The sequence below is a fragment of the Salminus brasiliensis genome, chromosome 2, assembly GCF_030463535.1.
Source record: "Salminus brasiliensis chromosome 2, fSalBra1.hap2, whole genome shotgun sequence".
In the NCBI taxonomy this organism is placed as follows: Eukaryota; Metazoa; Chordata; class Actinopteri; order Characiformes; family Bryconidae; genus Salminus; species Salminus brasiliensis.
In genome coordinates this window covers 28771244-28792541 of record NC_132879.1, presented here as the reverse complement: position 1 = coordinate 28792541, position 21298 = coordinate 28771244, and the positions used below count along the sequence as shown (strand labels likewise).

The following is a 21298-nucleotide window of genomic DNA, read 5'->3' as shown; positions in this document are numbered from 1 at the left end:
TTCTTTTTTATTTTTACAGGAGACACCATATATGACATGGTTCACATTGGTTCAGGTATTTGTCTGACTATGATCTGTTCTGATATCTGTGAAATTAAGAACAACACAAAGCCATGTCCAACTACAACATCACCTCCACTCACCACCCCAAACTATGACTGTCCAACATGGGAAGTAAATGTAAGTAGATGCAGTAGAAAAAGCAAATGTCTGTCATCTGTCACAAATTTTATTTAGAAAATCATTTCATTAGATAACTTTAAATCCAAGATTACACTTAAAAACACTTAAGGAAGTTCTTTCTTCACAATTAGAAAATGAAAAGGCTTAAAAATAAATCCCTTTTTGGATTTTGTAATAGATACTATCTTTGCAAAAAATAGTTTATTCTGACATCTGTGAATTTATGAAAAGAAAACTCCACACACCACAGAAAAGAATATTTAGAACCAAGCAGTTTTTAATGATAAATTAAAGCATATACTTCCATAATGTGGAATTCATATATCATGCCTGGACATTTATTAAGAACATGATTATTTGTTAAAACAAAGCACATTGTCACTGTCATGCAAAAAGCCTTGTATCTCAGACAATTTTTACATTGTGTCCAAATTTCATAGTGAGGGGATCAATAGAAATGCTCTAAAATGTCCATAATCATAATCAACTCATAAAAATATTATTTTTTAAACATTTACTTTTATTTTTTTAAATGTTTTGTTTTCTGTCCTGTAAAGTTGAGATTTTAGAGATTCATTGAGAAAGTGAGGATATTGAAATGTTAAAAACCTTTCATTTATATCCATAGCATGAATTTGACATTGATTTTAGAACAGCATGGAGATAAATAGTGCTGTGTTGTGTGATAAGACCGGAACCAAAGTTTCAAATTGTTTGTGCCTTTTTTGGTGACAGCAAAATGAGACCTTCGAGATCTGTAACTGCACCACAGCCCGGTGCATTGAAGACAACATAATTGAAATCATACCATTTGAGTGTCCACCTCTTCAGAACATTACATGTTCAAATGGGAAGAAGCCGGGTCTGGTGCCTGATGAGAACCACTGCTGTATGCAAAATGCCTGTGACTGTGAGTGAATGAGGCTTCAAATATTTTTATTGCATAAATTACAGAGTACAGAAGGGTTTAGTATTGTTCAGGCACCCCTAAGCAAAATATCTGTGAAGTGAAGTTTTCGTCTGCCCTCCCCAGACAGAGGGAGCAGACAGAGACCAGTTACACTACATTGGCCTATCTGTGTAATGTGATTTGAATGTAATTTACTCTGCTTTTTGTGTGAAGTTTGCATTCAGAATTTATTGTTCAATTTTTTCCTTTTACCAGTGAAGCATTACCATTTTCACTGCCTGCAACACATGATTGGTGTCGCAGCATGGTAGAATAATGTCTGCGTAGCAGGCAAGGGGGGTTTTGATTTGGCTGTTTAGGTATCTATTCTAGGTATCCTTTCTAAGAGTGTGAACAGACCATAGCCCTAATAAGCAAATTAGGGACTGAGACCTTGGGAAATGTTAACTGAAAGCTTACATATCTTGGGGTGCCCAAACTTTTGCATGGTATTCCTTTCCTTTTTGCACTTTAAAACTGTACAGTACACTAGTGTTGCTTAAAATATTGAATATAATGATTAATCCTCAACCTTATGCCCTTTAAGAGATCAGTTCATATTTTACTCACTTAACTATTTACTATACCCAAACATTTATACACAACATTTCTGCATTTGTCACTGGATAATGATGATGATTTTTTTTTGGGGGGGGGCACTTTAGTCCCCCCCCCCCCCCCCCCAGTCCCCTGTAAATGCTTTGTAGAGGATTAGCTTGTTGTTAATTAACATTTACACAAGATCTGTGAAATGCAACTGAGCTCTAAATAGATTATTTGAAATCGAACCCTAAACATAACTTAATCCACCCCTTAACTGTAACCCAAAAGCTAAACCTAGTCTTAAATGCAAGCTTTACCTTAACCCTGAAAGTGAAAACTAAAAGTGAAGTGCTTCTATTATTCCTGTTATTGTTTTGTGAATCTTAGATTCACAATCTTAGACTGACAGTGATTTTTTTGTGGAATTATGACATTCCAGATTTTAGGAATAGGACTACACCCCTCACGCCCTTATATACCCCCATTTCTCAGTTCAGCTCCATGTCAAACACATGGTGCACCCACCTTCACTCCATCTCCTCACTTTTTTCCTGGCTTCATGCACAGGCCAGAGGAAAGCCGACCCAAAACCCCAAGCCAAAACTATTCCAACCAAAAACAGTTTGAAAACTGAACATTACTTTTTGCTTTTGTAGCCAAGTTACTTCATGACACCTTCTGTTAATCCTTACTGTCAAACATAACACGACTGCAATAACAGCCCATCTTGTTTCCTGCCTAGGCTTCTGTGAAGGATGGGGAGACCCTCACTACATAACATTTGATGGACTCTTCTACAGTCATCAAGGAAACTGCACTTATGTGTTAATGGAGGAAATCAGACCTAAACACAATTTGAAAATTTACATTGACAATATCAACTGCGACCCTCGAGAGTTTGTGTCCTGCCCCAGAGCCCTGATTGTGTCCTACAACAATCTTGTCATCACCCTTAAAAACAACAACCTTTTAGGAGCTGCCCAACTAGAGGTGAGAGTGAACTGGTACTTATTGTTCTTTTTTCTTATGATGAAAACGAGGGAGCTGTGACTGTTTAGTAGAATTTGTTTCTGTGTCTTTATCCATTATTATCGTTGCTGTCATGTAAAAACCTTGAGACTCTATTTCTGACAACAGTTAAAATGTTGACATAATATGAATCTGGCAGTTCTCTCTCTTTATATTGTTTGGAAGTTTTATTAAGAACGAATCATTAGAAACATATTGAATCTGCCAGCACTCGCAACATGACATAAGATGCTTTATACAATTATTGAGATTGTATTGATGTAACATGGTTTAGTGCTGAATATCATATTAAAAACACTATGAAAAATATTTATATCAGCGTTCCCAAGATGACACGATTGTTGCATTGAAATAAGGGAAAGTATACATGAAAACCGTCTGCTCTTCCCCCCAATGGATCATATGGAGAAGCTGAATGTTGTTATTATATGGTCACATCAGATGGAAGATTGTAACAGAACAAAAAATGGATAAATACCTAAAGGCTGTTTTATTTATGAATTCACCTTGTAGTGATATACTCCTATACTTTTCCTTTTCCTTCTCTTTAACCACATCTATAAAGTCTCGGTCTCTCAGCAGTGTCATCAGAACAGAACTTGCCTGTTAAAAAACATGATGTCCGGCTTCATGAAAGCATTTAATGATTCTAAACTAAAGTAATGAACCTTGACTTCATTTATAACACTGTTATGAAACATTATCCCCATAGCATGTAGTTTATAGGACAGACACCTGTTTATGAACAATGTATATCATGTATATACAATGTATATTCTATGATGATTTTAAAGCTGTCAAACTGAAGTGGTAACACATTTTTTATTCAAAACACCTTCATTAAACAGAATCCACAAAGCATGTTGGGTGGGACAACATAGGTAATGTTAAAATGTTCAGAGTGGATCACAGCCATTAGATGGGATACAGAAAAATGCCAACAAAATTTACATGCTACAACTATATAGCAAACACATAAATGTCACAAATACAGCAAATATGTGTTTTAAAAAAGCCAAGGTCCATTTCATGTATCAAATTCCTTATGAAGTCTAAAACATCCTTCTTAACAGTCAAGCACTGTCCTGGTGACTATAAAGGAAACATAATTGATCAATTTAGTTTTAAATACATTAAAATAAGTTTCAATATGATGTTCCATATCAATATGACATTTCACTATAATCTTTTATTTCATTAAACTTCTAATTAAATGTCTTATGTTGCGAATGGCATAAGCTATTGATAAATATTGAAGTATTGCTTTATAAATCCATTATTCAGTGCTTAATAAATGTGTTGTGAAGCCCCTACGTAACTTGCTTGTAAATAAAGTGTTACCTATTCTTTTCTATTGTATTTAATCTACACAGGCATCTATGGGGCACATTACATTGAAGTTACCCTTTGCTAAAAACGGTGTGCGAGTGCTGGGCTCAGGTGTGAACATGATTCTGGAGATTCCACAGCTGGGAGTTGTGTTGACTTTTGGAGTAACAGGCTTTAGTGTCAACCTGCCATTCCAACATTTTGGGAACAACACACAGGGACACTGTGGTATGGGAATATTTATGTTCTTACTCTGTAATGAAACAAGACCATTTTTTCCAAATTAATAGAATCTATTTAAGATTCATAACATTTAGCTTGAATTGGGCTGCACTCATCTTTCTCAGGTACCTGCAACAACAACCGGGCTGATGACTGCATGCTACCAGACGGGAAACTCCTACATGACTGTGCAGTGATGGCAGACTACTGGCCAGCTAAAGACCTGTATAACCCAGACTGCCCCCAGCCGCCCACTGTGCCACCCACCTCTGCACCCACAAAAAAGCCATGCCCAGCCAATCCTGTGTGTGAACTTCTCAAGAGCGAGTGAGTGTCTGTGACTCAAATGTCTTGCTCATGATGACAGCTGACAAAACTCACTCACTAAAACACACACATGCAAACACATATTCTCTGCACATTCATCATGAACAGGTGAGTCACAAAAATGATTTAGCTTGAGACATATGTTGTATTGCTGATGGAGCAAAAGTAGCCTTACAGAAAAATCCAGTAAAAGGACAAGAGATCAACATAACATAAAACATAACACCCCCCAAGCTAAAGACGACAGTGGCAAGGAAACACTCCCTCAGACCTGAAGGAAGAAACCATGGGAGGAAGCAAGACTTTCACAGGGAACCCTTCCTTATCTGATCAAAACTGCTTATACAATATTGATAAAATGTCACCATATCACCACATGTAGTCGGTAGGCAGATAGCAGTAGCAGGAGGGTGGGCAGCTGGGCTGACATGGGTAGCAGGAGAGCCCAGTGGTTAGTCTGAGCAGTAGGCAGTCGCGGGGAGCAGAGGGAATGTGAATGAATTGTAATATTTATGGCTTTATTTTGAGACCATATTTCAAGCTACTCTGTATATTGTAGCACATAAGCTACCATAAGCCAATAATTAAGCTTGTATGTTGTATTATTGCACAATCTTTTATTATTTATTTTGTTGTTTAAGTCAAAATATTGACTGATTGTTTTGTTATCTTTGTCCATGTCCTTTAGTGGTGACATCATTGTATCTTTAGTACAGGCTAGGTTTCATCATTACATTAAGGAACTGAGCACAAAGTATATGAAAACTTTTTTGACAGTTCGCTTCTTTTTTTTACAGCTTGTTTAAAGAGTGTCATCCATTCGTCTCCCCCGACAACTACTTCATGGGCTGCCAGTTTGACAGTTGTCACGTGACCAACCCTGCTGTGGTGTGCACCAGTTTGCAGACGTATGCCGCTGCCTGCTCTCAGTTTGGCATCTGCTTAAACTGGAGAGACCACACTGATCTGTGCAGTAAGCCAAAAATTATTGTGTTGCCATTGCTGCCAGTCTGCCAGTGGAACGTATTGATTGTCAGATTGATTTTAGTCCATTGTCCCAAATGTAATAATACTGTGTGATGTCATTCTTCAGCTATTACTTGTCCAGGAGACAAAGTCTACAAACCCTGTGGACCTGCTGAACCTCCTACCTGTCAGGACAGGTGTGAAATCATGTCTGTTCCTACCACAATGATGATATGTGCTTTACCAATCTTATATAAAATTCTTATACATATTCTTATACAGGCTTTTACAAAGTTCTTAAAATGAGTACAGTATTGATGTGTTGTGTACAGCACAGTGTCTGAGCTTAATAATGCAAAAATCTTTGAGTTAGGGGGTTTAATTGGGTGTCAGACGTTGTTTACTGAGATGCTGATGGGATTTAAAAGGTCCTGTATGATCTTTTTAATGTAAGGCCAAATGAGCAGTCTATGAACGTGACTACTGAGGGCTGCTTCTGTCCTGATGGCACATTGCTCTTCAACAAGGACTCAGGAGTGTGTGTCGACAAGTGTGGTAAGTAAACAGCCCATACCTTGTCTGTAGTCCAAGGAAGGCTTTCTACTTAGATTTTGGAGCATGCTGTGAGAATCTGATGGCATTCAGCAACATGAGCGTTAATGAGGTCAAGATGTTGGATAATCACTACCCCACCTATCCCAGAAGTACTGGAGGGAGCACCATCATTTTGAACACAACTCAATTGCTACCCAATGCTAGGGGCTTGATACCCCTCTAGGCCACACTAGGCATTAGGCATGGTGCCAATACATGTTTATCTGCTTCAGAGACTCTTATTCTATTGGCAGTACTTCTCTACAGAGACATTTGCACATCTGTGTCAGCAATGAATACAATTTAAAGTACCATATGAGAATGTTGTAGAATATTTATTGAATATGTGTGTTATTTGTAGTCTGTAAATGGAATAATATGAAATTACTGCCTTTATGGTTAATCTTACATTAATGCTAAATCAGAGGAAAGAGATGAGATGTCATCCGTCTGTCATCATTCGCTTTGTAATATCAGTCCAAAGAAGAACAACAACACAATTCATTCTTTTGACTGTGTGCTCTGCTTTTACAGGATGCCTGGACCCCTCTGGTCAAGCACGAGAGGTAAGGTGTCTTTAAGTTTGTGAGTTCATAGTTTACTTTTGTAATAATTTTGTGATGCTGTTTTAAATGTTGTCCTGCTGCTTATTTACCTTTATATTTCATTTACCATAGATGCTACTATCTACACTGTTGTATTGATACTAAAATGTCAACTATAAGTTTTTTCATTCACCATTATCCTTCAGTTGTGAGGCCAGTTACTAAGGCCCTGAAAGTCCATGTAGTCCAGGCAGAATGTGGTGTGGGCTTTTATGCTACTGACTGCATAATCTGTTGGACAAGCAAGTCAAGTTGTAAAAAAATCTCTTATTTTTGCCATGTGCCCTAATGACAGCTTGGAGAAAAGTTTCAGTATAGCTGCCAGGACTGTGTTTGTGAAGCAACAACAGCATCTGTGGTCTGTCAACCAAAGCAGTGCTCAAACAGCAAGCCTGTAACCTGCAGTGAACCTGGCTTCATTGTTGCCAATGAGACAGACCCCACAGATGAATGCTGCACTATACTCACCTGCCGTAAGTCTGCATACATAACCATGTGATATTTTTCAGCTAGGCTGCCCAGACATTCCCACTACAGACAGTTCCTTATTTGCATTTGTTAAGTGGCTCAATAGAAAAATGCCAGGCACTGTATAAATCTGCTTGACCCTAAGCTTATTTGTTGTGTCATATTGCCAATACTTCATGGCTGTTTTTTTTCTAGGCTGTGACAGCAGCCTCTGCCCCAGTGTAGATGGAAAGTGTAACATTGGCTATGCTCCTGTACTCACTGTGCCTGAAGGAAAATGCTGCCCTGAACTCACATGTGGTATAAATATCTGTGCTATTAATTACTATTACTCAACTTTACCTTTTAACAGTCATTTGACTGTTGTCTGAGCTTTCTGATTGTGCATGCAGTGTAACTCAGAGTTTTGTGTGTTGTTCTCACAGAGCCAAAGAAAGTGTGTGTGCACAAAAACATAGAGTATGAGGTAAATATGAGTGATAGCAGCTCTTCTTTGAGAACACTTGCATGTCATGTGTAATAATTATTACATATTCAAATTCTCTCTTGCAGCCTGGTACATCAGTCCCTGTGGTGAACTGCCAGGAGTGTCACTGCACCTGGGACGTGGATCCAAACACACAACTGTATCAGATACAATGTGGATTTGTGACTTGCGATGAGGACTGTGAGCCAGTGAGTATTGTACTCGCACTCCACTCAGCCTGAAAATCTTTGTTCTGGGTTATTTGACATGCCGTGATAAAACAGAGAAGAAAAGTATATTTTATTGCCATTGCTCAGGAGTACAACAGATTTCTCTGCTGAATTGCCCACTGCCCACTGGCTCTCAGTATTTCCTATGTATTTGCCTGTCTGGAAATATAGTAAAATAAATCTCTCTCTCGCAGGGATATGAGTATGTGGAGCCATTAGGTGAGGAATGCTGTGGAAAGTGTGTGCAGACTAAGTGTGTCCTTGGCCACAACGGTACAAGGCATGTTCTGCAGGTAAGGTAAAGAGGTCAACTGAGGAAGAACTGAGCTGTGGTAACTGTACATTATAGGATGTTTCAAGAGTATTTAATTGCTGTCACGCATAACCTTGTATTCCAACATGGAAACTTTACAGAACAAAAACAAAAGCTTCAATCTGACATGCTTTTTTGGAGCATTTATATTGGGCCTTTCATTGTAGGCAAGACAATATGTTACAAATTGCAGCTTTGAATATGGAGTAGTCTGAGTAGCAGACTATTTAAACCTGCCTTCACAATTTTCTCTAAAGAGGCGCTGTAGAGTAGCTTGTGGGGTGATTTGTGCAGTGTGCAGAATCTTATCTGTACTGACCTGTGTGTCTGTGTAGGTTGGAGCAGAATGGGCCCCCAAAAATACTGTCTGTAACAGGTTCATCTGTGTGAGCGTCGGTGGAGAATTCATTACTACCAACTACAGGATCCAGTGTCCTCCATTCGACATAGACAACTGCCAGCCTGTAAATAATACATACATATTACACACAATTGCTACTGCTCATGTAAACACACACATACAAATCTTATCTGGTCGCATATACTGGTGTTTATTTATAAGACATGTCTTAGAGTCAAGTTTTTAGATGATTTTAGTTAATCTGTCACAAGAATAACGTTATCAAATTATTGTACAATATATTGTAATAATTTTTTTCTGACATTGCATGTACTTAGTTAAGGGAGTACTTATCTAAGTGAGCTGGTATATTGAAAACAGTGGTTTGTTTTATTTATGTAGTATTCCTTATGATATTTAAACATTTTATTATTTCTATTTTAAAAGTCTGAATTTTCTTAATAGTTGCTAATGCTAATACATTATCATTATATTAGTGACATTAAATGGTCTTAAAATTACAAGATTGTTGATACTGTAAATTATTTAGGGGGTGCTGTATGATTATTATTATTATTATTATTATTCAAAACAATTTTAAAAAAACAATAGTTATAATATAAGATAAGATAATCCTTTATTAGTCCCACAGTGGGGAAATTCTCACACAGTGGGGAAATGATCATAATCGTTATCATAACAGGTCTAGATTTTGGTACATAAAATACCAAAAAATCCCCAATTTTTTTTTCAAGATATCAATAATGCTGCACTATGATAGAGAAATAAACTAAATGTATTTCTCCTTTACTAAACCAGTTATCTGTCACATGATCATTGTCTGGCACGGTAACAGTACTAAATTTTCCTAAGTTCAATTTTAACCACACCTTTGTTATTGACACCATATGTTACAGAGCAGGGGTGGGTAGCTCTGGAGTTTGGTGATTGTCCTGCTAAAACACACCAGACTCAACAGAAGCTAATTGCCAGGATTAGCGTCAGAGCAGACAAATCACCAAACCGTACTGGCCTGGAATTCCCCAGCTCTGTTAGAAATGATTAGTTTATTTTTTAGGTTTTAATGTTTTGGAATTATTGACATACAGAAGGACAGATGTGATCTAATGTTATGGTGTGATCTTTGATCTGCAGAATACAGTGCAGCTTTCAGACGATGGCTGCTGCAAAGTTTGTGAGTATCTCTTTACAGTAATGTGTTTTTATCTGAGATATATGAATACAAAAGATTGTGGTCTGCCTTTTTTGTTCACATTTGTTCAATGTAGGGGAACGCCAAAGCTCTAAACCCCAGCTTATGTGTATGCTTTGTGTGTGTGTCTGTTTCAGGTGTGGAGAAGGAGAGGGGATGTAAAGTAGAGACCACTTCTGATTATATCATTGACAACAACTGCAAGTCAGAGAGCAAAGTGGAGCAGACACACTGTGAAGGAGATTGTAACAGCTACAGCAAGTGAGTACAACACACACGCAAATACACACAGCCGCATTGTTTATTACTGTATATATCTATATTTCTCAATCTGTCTATGTTTCAGGTACTCTGAGCTGGGCTCTTCCTCTTGTGGCTGTTGTCAGGCCAGCCGCACCAGGGACCGTACAGCAACCCTCAAGTGTCTTAATGGAGATTTAGTAAAACACACCTACATTTATGTGGAAGAGTGCAGCTGCAGCCAGACTGACTGCCCCGCTGTTACACAAAAGGCACAGACAAAGGGCTAAAAACTGCCCGATAATCTACTGTTCATCATCAACAGTCATAACCCAAACGAGATGCCAATGTCTATGATAACATATCTGCTTTAAATTTCTCTCTCATAAATTTCAGCCGCTTTATTTAGATTATGTTTTGGGTATCTGTTGAAGGACCTGAATGCCTAGCTTTGTAGTCCTTTATTCTAAAAACTTAACTGTTCAAATAAAATGCAATATCAAAATATCTATCTTTCTGCTTGGTGTGTACAAAGAGCATCTTGTAACCCAATATATATTAAATATATACTGTGGTATGGTTAGTATGTCAGAAGGTATGAAATGCCCAGATATATTACCTACAGCCTTTATCAATCATTATTTAAAAGAGGGAGGGAATACCAGTGAATTAGCTACATTCATGTTTAAACATTCCAAGGTTTACTGTGGGATCCAGTGTGTTAATCCCTGTTTACAGTCACACATAGTGTCAAGGTGAGTTTGTAATTAAATATGTACTTTAAAAAGAGAGAAAACAGAAAACAGAGACAGTACATGTAATATCTATTTGGAGAATGAGTATGGAAAGTGAGTATGTCTGCATGATAAATGCCCATAGGTAGGCACTGGGTGATGTAATTAAATATAATTGATGACTAATGTCATCATGTAATGCAGTGCCTTGCAATAGTAATCATCAGCTTATTATCACCATGTCTGCCTGCACTGTATGTCAAATATGTCTGACCATCAAAGTGAATTAAGTTAAAGTGATGCTAGTTTATGTAAAAACAAATATTCTGTGAGACAAATTAATACATGAAAAATGTAGGCGTCAGTGTCCAACCGCAGATTTCACACAGACTGCGGACACAATTGTCTTATTATTGGTCTCTGTGAAAATAATACTAGTAAAGTTAATTAGCTTAGTTCACTGCTTTTGTCTTATATGCATCATTACAATGAGGACACTGCACCAGCCTCCACACCGCCAGTTTATCTGTCAACTTTGGTAAGAACCTATAAAGGAAAATATAAAACTAACCTACTTACTCTTTCCAACTAACAGTAGTTTGTATGTAAAGCACAAGCGTAAATGAATAGCATGGTGGCGCCACAGGTAGTGTGTGTGATGTGCAGATCCAGGGGCCTGAGTTCGACCTAGGTGTGAGTGTGTGAATAAATGGCTGTGTGTGGTACCCTGTGATGAACTGTCCAGGGGGGGTTCTGTGTTGTGCCCAATGATAGTGGGTAGGCAACAAATGACCAGAAAGAAGTAGATTTTTTCTTGGCCACTTGTGACTAGATATTTTATACTCAAAATTCTTATATAAATTATGTTCATATAGGAAATACAAGTGTTTGCAAAGCAATCAATAAAAATATGAAATAAAAAAATGAAAAAAATGAAAGAAATGATTCATGGGAGTCCCAGATATCTCAGATGGTTGCTTTGGTGTTGCTAGGTAGTTACTATGGTGTTGATAAGTGGTTGCTAGGTGTTGTCACTACATTGTTGCTATGGTATCCCATGTGGCTGCTAAGTAATGGTTATTTGGCATATTCTATGGTATCCCAGGTGGTTGCTTAGGTGTTGCTGAGTGATTACTATAGTGATTCAAGCCTGTTGCTATGGTATCCCAGGTGGTTGCAAAGATGTTGCTAAATGGTTGCCAGGCAGTTGCTATCATGTCCCACATGGTTGCTAAGGTGTTCCAAAGCAGTTGTTGGTATCCTATCCTACAAGGTTACTCGCATTACAGAGGGGGGGGGGGGGGGGGGCAATGTAGTGTTAGGAGTCTTGCCCAAGGACTCTTATTGGTGTAGCACAGCATGGTCACCCAGACTGGGAATCGAACCCCTGCCTCACACATGGTGTGGTAGCTCACTGACAGATAGTGGTGTTATCTGTTGCACCACCCCAACCACATTGTGCCTCTTCAATGGGGAAGTTAATTGATGTTATGATATTTCAAGTGAAGGGAAACCATGTCAACATAGTCTCCTGGTTGACATCTCAGGACAGTTTGCCAAGTACTTGGTCTGTGTTGGCGTCCTCCCTTTGCCAACAGAGTCTTTCTGCTGAATAGCCAAGGGTCATGGTTAGCTGTAGCAAGTGAGGGTTTTACAGTCTATTGTAAGTATAAGTAAGTGTGTGAATCCTCAAATGTAAAAAAATCTTGCAGATGTTAGACACTATTGCTCTTTATTTTCTGAGAGCATAAACGTGAGGGGTTTTGGACACAAATGCTCTGCTCAATCTGTTCCTCAAGAGACTGTCTGTAAATGAGGATGTCATCGAGGTAGACATACTACATACATAATGACCAAGGGCCTCCTTAAGTACTTCGTTTTTGAAGTGCTGGAACACTGCCAGGACGTTCATGTGCCCAAAAGACGTTACCCGGTACTCATAATGCCCAGTGGGGGTGATAAATGCCGTCTTCCAGTCAACCTCCTGCAGTGGGCTTGCTGCAGTGCCTCAAATGCTGTAAACATAAGTGGCAGAGGTGGGCGTTCTTGATGGAGTTTATGCCCGGTAGTCCACACAGGGACGAAGGCACATTCATACTTCCTGTGGGGAGGCAAAATTTGGTCCTTCGCCTTACTAAAAACCTCTTAGAGGTCCCAGTATTCTTGAGGGACCCCCTCAAGGTTCTGTGCCTGGGCCTAGGGTGGTCCCATGTGGACCAATCAATGCAGGGATTGTGCTGTTCTCACCAGGGATACCCTTAAGTGGGGGGCTTGAGTTATATATAGTGAGGTGTTCTCGCTGTGGGAGCCCACCCTCAAAGTGATTCAGTTCAGTGAGTAATGGGTTCAGAGCCTAATGATTAATCATCATGGTCATTGATGATTAGTCATCTGGGGGCTCCTTACTGGTCCCCCTGGCTAGAAGGAGCCTGCACATTTCCTGATGGGCAATCCCTGCCACTGAATTGCCTGGACTCAAGAGATTGGGGTGAGGCTTCATGGCTGGGAAGGCAAGCACCACCCAACTGTATGGGCTCAGTGGGTTTTGAGCTGCCTGGTGGCTGGACTAGGGCGGGGCGCCAGGACAGATGGCTGACTGAAGCATGAGATTCGCTCTTCCGGTCCCGGTCTTGCTGATGCAAGCGAGTGTCAAGCCTGATGCACACATCATACAGACTCTCTAAGGTAGATCTCAAGTGGCGAGCCCATCTTTCAGCCTGCCATTAAGCCCCTGCAAAAGCATAGCCCAAAGTGCCTCATCGTTCCAACCACTCTCCGCAGCTAGGGTACAGAACTCAATAGCATAAGAGGAGCTTCAGTGGCTGCATTAGCTGTCTCTGTGGGTCAGGTGGGTGGTGCATCAGCACTGGGCTGAATAGCCTTGATTAATGCAGACAACTGCTGGACCATCTCCTGCAGTGGCTGCTCATGGAGCCCTGTGGTGGCCCCCTAGCTTTGCAAGGCTGTCTTAAACTGATCCAAGTCTGCTGGGTCAATGTTGGTCACACCTTTCTGTTACACAACAGTCAAGGAGCAGACCCAAGTGCGGAGAGAAAAGCCTGTAAGGACAGGCCTTATGTGATGTAAGGATGTGATTATTATGACTGTGGGTGCTTTTGTGTACTGTGAGAGAACAGTTACTCCCAGCTGGGGTTGAACCAGCAACCCTGGCAATGGACCAATGTTTTGTTTCTTAAACCATGTAGATAACTGGCAACTTTTAAAATTATCCCACTACATTTAGAATTTAGTGTGGATTTAGAGTTCAATCAGTGTGCTCTAGCCTTTAAATGATCACCTATACTCTGCCTCCTTTGTGTAATACGAGGACAAATATGGAAATGACACACTGACAGACATTACATATAAATGGTTAAATGTATATTGGTATTTCTTCTAAACTAATGCAAGTGATGGCTTACTACCCAGATAAAGATATCATTGTCTCAGGTGCCACTAAATTCCTGACAAATACTGTAGTTCAATCATTATGAAGTCTTTGGTCTAGCCAGATGAGTGATGGCAAATTTAAACAAATTTATTTTATCATGATGTTGTTGAACTGCTGCTTTATCTTTTCTGCTACCTGCCATCAGGCTCCACAGTGCCTCCTTCTGATATGTCACTTCAATTCTTCCTGTGCTTTGTCAAGTCTTTAATTTTGCTTGCTGTTTGTTTGCACTACATCCTCAGATTTAGTGTGTTTGCCCTCTAAGTGTCTTGCTAAGACACTACTGTTTTTCTACTTTATGTCTTTAGTATATGTCCATTCTTTCTTTGATATTTGTTTTTTATAATTTGACTGCATATCTGCCTGTCTGTCAACAGGGCCATAGTCACTAAATATGGGGAGCGACAATTCCCTTCCAATATTCAGATATGGTCAAAATGCCCCTTCAATATACTGATATGTACATTTTAAAAAAATGATAAATAAACATATTTAATATTCTTTATAATAGTAGCATAGGTAGGTTTGGTCACTCCAAGGTTCAATTAATGACTACAGCTTTGTACTATAAAAAACACTGCTGTAAGTCCATAAGTCTGAATAGTGGCTAATTTAAAGGCTCTCTTACTTTCAGCCTAATTAGCATTATTAGCTAAATTACCATTTGTGTATATTTATATGTATATAACCATTAAGTACAGAATTTCACAAAATACTAACTAAATCATAATTTTTTAATATTTCCTATTCCAATGCCCAAGCATACAACCAAATCAATTTAGGAGCTTTTTAAGGAAGAGAAATAGAATGTTTTACAGTTACCAGTTGAGTATGCGTTTCTTACTGAAGACAAAACAAAAGGTAGAAAGACACATAAAAAAGCAGCAAACTCAAGGTGGCTGCAGTTAAGGCCTTACAAAGTATCATAAATTCACAAATACACATCATTACAAATTCACTGTTTTGTAATTCCAAAATTACAAAAAAAATGTGTTATTGTCCAAATACACATGGACCTGGCTAAAAAATATTTTATTACCTACTGACATGGAATTTCATTGTGATTTCCCTTTACCTATTAACAAACAGTGCATAATTGATACAAAACGAAATGCACTAAAAGTAGGAAAAACAAATTACACAGGAAAAAAGTACCATGGATTTTCATCTTGTACACTGATTGCATATGTATGAAACATACTACATGTGTTGAAATCAGATCAAATGGAATCCCTGATCCAGCGCTCCTGTTTTGTGATACTTTATGAAAACAGGTTTGCACCTTTGTTGGTCTAAATGGAACATTTGTCATGTAGTGAGTTATTAGTCTACATTAAGCATGTTTAATCTCAAACACAAGCTTCTATACATTCAATATTTGTTTGATTCAGAAACGTCACAGACCATCAAATAATAATGAGCGTCTTAAGTCAAAGCTCCACCCTGAGATCAGTATCACAACTCAGACTGATCAGGCTTCCATATAAAATAAATTTTCCTGAAGGAAATGGGCACAGAGAAATGAGACAGCAGTCTCTCATATACCACCTGGCATCCATGGGGAATCTTAAAATGTCACGAGTATGGATACTGAGTGTGGTTACAATACTTTTTGGACTGTCATCCCAGCAAACAGGTAGGAGAATAAGTACAAAACTCATTGAGATGGTTGTTCAGGATTTTCTATTTTCATTTTAACATTCAAGGGGTTTGGTTAGTTAATATTTATTTATACATATAAATACGTCTTTAATTAAATATGGAGGTTGTGAGGCTGCAAATCATCTTTCTACTATTTCACATCAATTGTTCTTTTTTTGCCAGGCAAGGAAAATAATCTGTTTGTCCTCCATATCAGAAAACGTGAATGATTTACAGGCTGGTGTTTGTTGATTTTCTCATTTATATTTATATCTTTTTTTCTCATGTTATGTTAAAAGACTTTGACTTCCTTCTTAACACCTATCCGCAAGAAGCAGCAACTGAAATGATGCCAGTGTCACCAGGTATGTCTACAGAAACAATATCTATAAATACAAAGCATTTTGATCAGATTAAATTGGTATAAAATAAATATAAATAAATATTTCATTTTTAATTTTGGAATAAAATGATGTATTTGTTTGTTAAGGGCACAAATTATTGAATACTATATCAGTATTTCTAAAGGTCTCTCTGTTTTGTCTCCCACCTCAAGTGTCTATACTGCCTACAAAGGAGATTCTTATGGGTAAATGTTGTTTTAACACTTAAACTAAAAATATTTTTACAAATAATTGTAATTGTAGAAAGCTACTTTGTTTTAAGCACATGTGTTAATTCTTAATCAGGAACGAATGTGAATCACAATGGGCAGGTGTGCAGCACATGGGGAAACTTCCACTTCAATACATTTGATGGACAGTTCTTCCAACTGCCCTACACCTGTAACTATGTACTGACCACCATGTGTGACAGCGCCATATCTGACTTTAACATCCAAATGAGAAGGCAGTATGTCAACAATCTACCCACCATCAGTTCCTTCACCATAAAGCTAAATGGGATTGTAATCCATCTTGCTAAGGGGGACATTACCATGAACGAAAAGGCGTAAGTATTTTTTTTGCACAACAACATTAACAAGGTCTATTGTGGCAATGTCTGTTGTAACTGTGTATACTGAATAAAGCATGTTATATTTATTTGCGCATTAGGTTTGTGCTATGACTGCCATTATTGGGGAAAAGCAGGGCATCATCCTCATGTTAATGTTTTTATTAAGGAAAATGTACACCTCTTACCAGCACCATGCCAGTTCTGAACAATTCAAGCTTTTATACCCTATACTGTAAGCAGAGTTAACAGTTGTTACAGTTACTAAAAAGTCAGGTAATTAATATGCAACACAGTTAGTTTCATATAAATAAATGTTGTTTAAACTAGGTGAGGTTAATTTTTTAAAAATACATTTGATTTAAATTACATCTATCGTATGATGTGTTTTTCAATAAAGACACATGGACATTATTAATTTTGCCTTATTTGCCAACTGTCCTTAAGAAATTTCTGTTGTTTAAAAACCACAGAACCTTTTGTAAGGACTTTTCTAAAAAAACAAATCTAAGAAAAGTCTTTGGAAGATATTGGTGAAAGAGGCCCATTTTTTTAGGCGTCTAAAAATCCCACTTATTTGACTAGACATCACTGTAAACTATTGATATGCTTCAACATGGTATTATTTGAATTACATTATTATTATTACATTTTCGCCTACATCAGGTTGTGCCTTGCTTCTTGTTGTTTGATTATGCTTCTGTTTTCTTATTTTCCTATTAGAGTGATCATCCCAAGCTATCAGTATGGAGTTCGGATTGAGAAAATTACAAGTTACATCAAAATCAGCTCCAATAAGCCAGAACTGGCAGTCTTTTGGGATGAACACAACTCACTCTGGGTACAGTTGAACTATGATTTTCACTTCTATAACAGTACATACTTTATATGTTCTACACCCTAGGATTAAAACTCCAGAGGAAAATGAGCAGCAAACTGAAGGCTTAATAGTTCCTAAAGCCTACATTTACAGTTCTACATAAAACAAATACATATGGTCCTGGCTAAACATTATGTTTTATATGTGTTTTATATATGTTTTATATTCTGATAGTAAACCTGATAGTCATTGAGTATTATTTACCTTTATCTATTTAAAAAATGATACAGTGTGTAAATGAATGCAAAAAAGAAATAAACTAAATGAAGGAAAATCAGATTACACAGAAAAAAATAGTACCTTAGTTTTTCAGCTTTCACTCATGGTTCAGTTGAACAAAAAGCTCTGAGTTCCACACCCTACGATAAAAACGGCAGAGGAAAATGAGTAGCAAATGAATAGTTCCTAAAACCTACATGTAATCTCAACCATGATCAAGTGTACATAAAACGTAACAGAAAAGAACAATTTACAAACAGTTTAAAACCAGGACATATTTTGAATGCAAAGTATGGAATGAATAAAAGCTGCAAATAAGCTTGATCAGTTGTTTGATCACTTGCTTGTCAAGCGTGACAAAAAGTTGAGTGTCTGAGATAAAATGCAAACATCATTTGTTCAAGTAAAGACTGATTGTTTATAGACAAACAGAGAGAAGGAAAGACAAACATTGAACAGGTTAACAAACCTACATGTCATAATCTAATCAAATAAGGAAACATTTAAAAACGTTAAGGAAACACCGAACTGACTGGTTCTTTGAGTTAAATGCGAGGAATTCAACAAGGAAGTTTGGATCTCTTTGGCTTCATGATTAGCTAGTTTTTATTCTTTCTAACTGATCCAATGATTTGTAAGATGTATTTATCCATTGGAATATTATAGTGAAGATTTATTAAACAATTTTTAATCTACAAAAATATAATAATTTACTTAATATTCTTTTAATGTCAATATACATTGATTTTATTCCATGTCATTTTTGAACATTTCTGATGCTCCTCTTAATATGAAAGTATTATTCACAATATAAAGAGAACATGCCACATTTAAGTGATGAAGAACAGTAAGAATATGTATAAAAGCCAAGTAGAATAGTTAAATGAGTAAAAGATCTGACTGACGTTTTTAGCATTTCAAAGCACCATGCAAAAGTTCTCAGATAATTTTTACCAATTTTTTTTTATTTTATTTTATTTATTTATTTATTTTTCATTTTAAAAGAGAATGGACTAGAGAGTAATGCAAAGGAAGCACCATGCAAAAGTTCTCAGATAATATTTACCAATTTTTTACTCAGGTTCCTCAAACCATGTCCAAACAATCAGCAGCCAAGGGCTTCTCCTAAGAAGCTGCCAAAAGCGTTTTTAGGTAGCCACTTCTTCAGTTTGTATTGTAATTAAAAACTGGTTAACTGGCTAGTTAACAAAAAAAATTATGTATATTAACCTGAAGTTTGGAAGACATAGAAAACTTTCCAAAAGAACTATTGACAGGATTGCTAAAAAGGCAACTGTTTGACTGAAAATTACATTTATGAAAATATAGCAGACTCTGCAAAGGTACTAGACTATTCAGACAAAAGACCTTTTTCTGTGGTTTGCAGGTAGAGGGAAATTCTACAGCATATTATAGGAACATCACACTGCCTATTAAAAAGCTTAGGTTTTAAAGAGGATGATCGTAAACGTACCTTAAAATCCACAACGGACTCATCCAAATCTGTGGGTAGACCTCAAAAGAGCAGTGCAGCAAAGACCCAAACAAGAACTGAAGTGGAAAAACATCCATCTGCTGAGGGGGCTACCATGCGAAGTATATGAATACTTTATTCATTTATTTTTAAAAAGTATTAACTTTTTTTAATTTACTTAATTTACTTAAAAAAGTAAAAAAGCCCATAATACATTTCTAAAGGGCTAAAGAGTTCAGGGCATCCATTCATGCCTACAAAATGTATATAAGTCCCAATATGTACAATAACAATGTACAATGCCCTCCACAATTATTGACACCCCTCCTTAAGATGTGTTCTTAGGCTTCTATTACTTCATTAAAAACAAAATAGGCGACAATGCAAAAAATAATAATTATTATTTTATGTGCCCCTGATGTTAATACTTTGCCAACAAGACAGCACTTCACCTTCTGCTATAACATTTTAGAAGATGGGCGAATACATTAAGACATTCATCTTTGATTCAATCTCTCTAAATTGCTCAGAGGCCTGGGTTCTTTCCTATGCACTCTCCTCTTCAGCTCACCCCACAGGCTTTCAATTGGGTTGAGGTCTAGAGACTGAAATGGCCGTGGGAGGAGTTCCCATGATCCTCCCCCATACTTCACAGTGGGTATGAGGTGCTTTCCACATACTCATCTTTTGTGTTACACCAGACCCACCAAGAGTGTTTGTTGCCAAAATGCCTCCCGAACAGATTACTTGCATGTAGATAGCGCCTGATGGTTGTTATGGAGGCTTTGTGACCCCAAGATGCTACAGTTTGATGCATTTCTCTAACAGTGAGCTCTGGAGAACTTTTTACACTGTAGGTGGTGGCAAAGGTATACACATTCATTACTCAGGTAGAAGCATAGATACTTGGGTTTAAAAAGACGTATATAGAAGTTGAAGTATCAACTTAAGCTTTTTACTCAAGTAAAAGTGTAAAAGTACTGCTTTCAAAACTACTTAAAGTATAAAAGTTAAAGTAATGTAAGGAAAACAAATGGCAAAAGCTTAGGCTGCACCACAGGGGCCTACAGTGCACTCCCCCCAAAAAAAACATTTTTCTAAAGCCATAATGATGATAATGTTATATTAAAAAGTTGATGTTGAAAAATGTTGGGATGCACTAGGCTGCCTGTTTCAGCTGCATATCTGCCCACTGAAAATGAATGCATTTTAGTAATATCAAATATAGTAAAGGAGCATCTTTGTGTACTACTGAGCATTAACATTGCCTATAAGTATTATAATGGTGCAAAAAGTCAAACTTCAGAGGCGTGTTATAAATAACTTTATTGGAATGTAAATGTGGAACTTAATTGGGACATTTCACTCGAGTTCTCCTGAGTCTCTGCCACAGACATTGTCATACTGGGTTACATACGTCTGCTATTTCCTTGCTGGAGTGTGACGTGATGTGCAGATGCGATAGATTGCTTACCAACAAATGGGGTGTCAGAATGGTATAAATGGTAGGTTTCCGGATGGCGCAATTTATCTGGATAGGGGTTTTTGTAATATATAGTGATAGGATCCAATAAATAAACTTGTATCAGCAGCAAGCAGGGGGCAGGGGCCGCTCAGCACAGAGGGGAGAGAAAAGAAAAGAGAAAATTATGATGTATTTAGGAGTTTAAATAAACTGATGTAATGCCTGTAAAGGAAAATGTGTTTTTGATGGATTATCCAAAAGCTTCAGCAAAGAGGTAGGTTTTTAATCTAGATTTAAACACAAAGAGTGTGTCTGAGTCCCAAACACCAATAGGAAGTTTATTCCAGAGTTGAGGAGCTTTATTAGAGAAAGCTCTTCCTCCAGCATTGTTTCTGATAAAGCGAAGAACTGACAGAAGGCCTGTGTCCTGCGAACGAAGTGTATGCGATGAGTTGTATGGTTT

At 37.6% G+C, this 21298-nt stretch overlaps 2 protein-coding genes across 2 annotated transcripts in view; both read left to right on the top strand.

Moving 5' to 3' along the window:
- The window catches only part of LOC140549043 (uncharacterized), a 30810-nt gene extending 20314 nt beyond the window's left edge, over positions 1–10496 (top strand). Inside the window, exons 29-46 of the mRNA XM_072672291.1 lie at positions 20–180; positions 919–1093; positions 2418–2665; positions 4078–4261; positions 4381–4582; positions 5380–5555; positions 5676–5745; positions 6003–6103; positions 6677–6708; positions 7043–7220; positions 7411–7515; positions 7641–7681; positions 7768–7890; positions 8106–8204; positions 8560–8688; positions 9720–9759; positions 9915–10038; positions 10124–10496. Coding sequence (XP_072528392.1) covers positions 20–180; positions 919–1093; positions 2418–2665; positions 4078–4261; positions 4381–4582; positions 5380–5555; positions 5676–5745; positions 6003–6103; positions 6677–6708; positions 7043–7220; positions 7411–7515; positions 7641–7681; positions 7768–7890; positions 8106–8204; positions 8560–8688; positions 9720–9759; positions 9915–10038; positions 10124–10307 — 2372 coding nt within the window. The 3' untranslated portion in view covers positions 10308–10496. The remainder of the gene's footprint in view (positions 1–19; positions 181–918; positions 1094–2417; positions 2666–4077; positions 4262–4380; positions 4583–5379; positions 5556–5675; positions 5746–6002; positions 6104–6676; positions 6709–7042; positions 7221–7410; positions 7516–7640; positions 7682–7767; positions 7891–8105; positions 8205–8559; positions 8689–9719; positions 9760–9914; positions 10039–10123) is intronic.
- A 2104-nt stretch (positions 10497–12600) lies between these two features.
- LOC140549652 (mucin-2-like) overlaps positions 12601–21298 on the top strand; it is a 33390-nt gene continuing 24692 nt past the window's right edge. The window contains exons 1-5 of the mRNA XM_072673402.1: positions 12601–12787; positions 15707–15838; positions 16143–16208; positions 16533–16794; positions 17521–17638. Coding sequence (XP_072529503.1) covers positions 12601–12787; positions 15707–15838; positions 16143–16208; positions 16533–16794; positions 17521–17638 — 765 coding nt within the window. The remainder of the gene's footprint in view (positions 12788–15706; positions 15839–16142; positions 16209–16532; positions 16795–17520; positions 17639–21298) is intronic.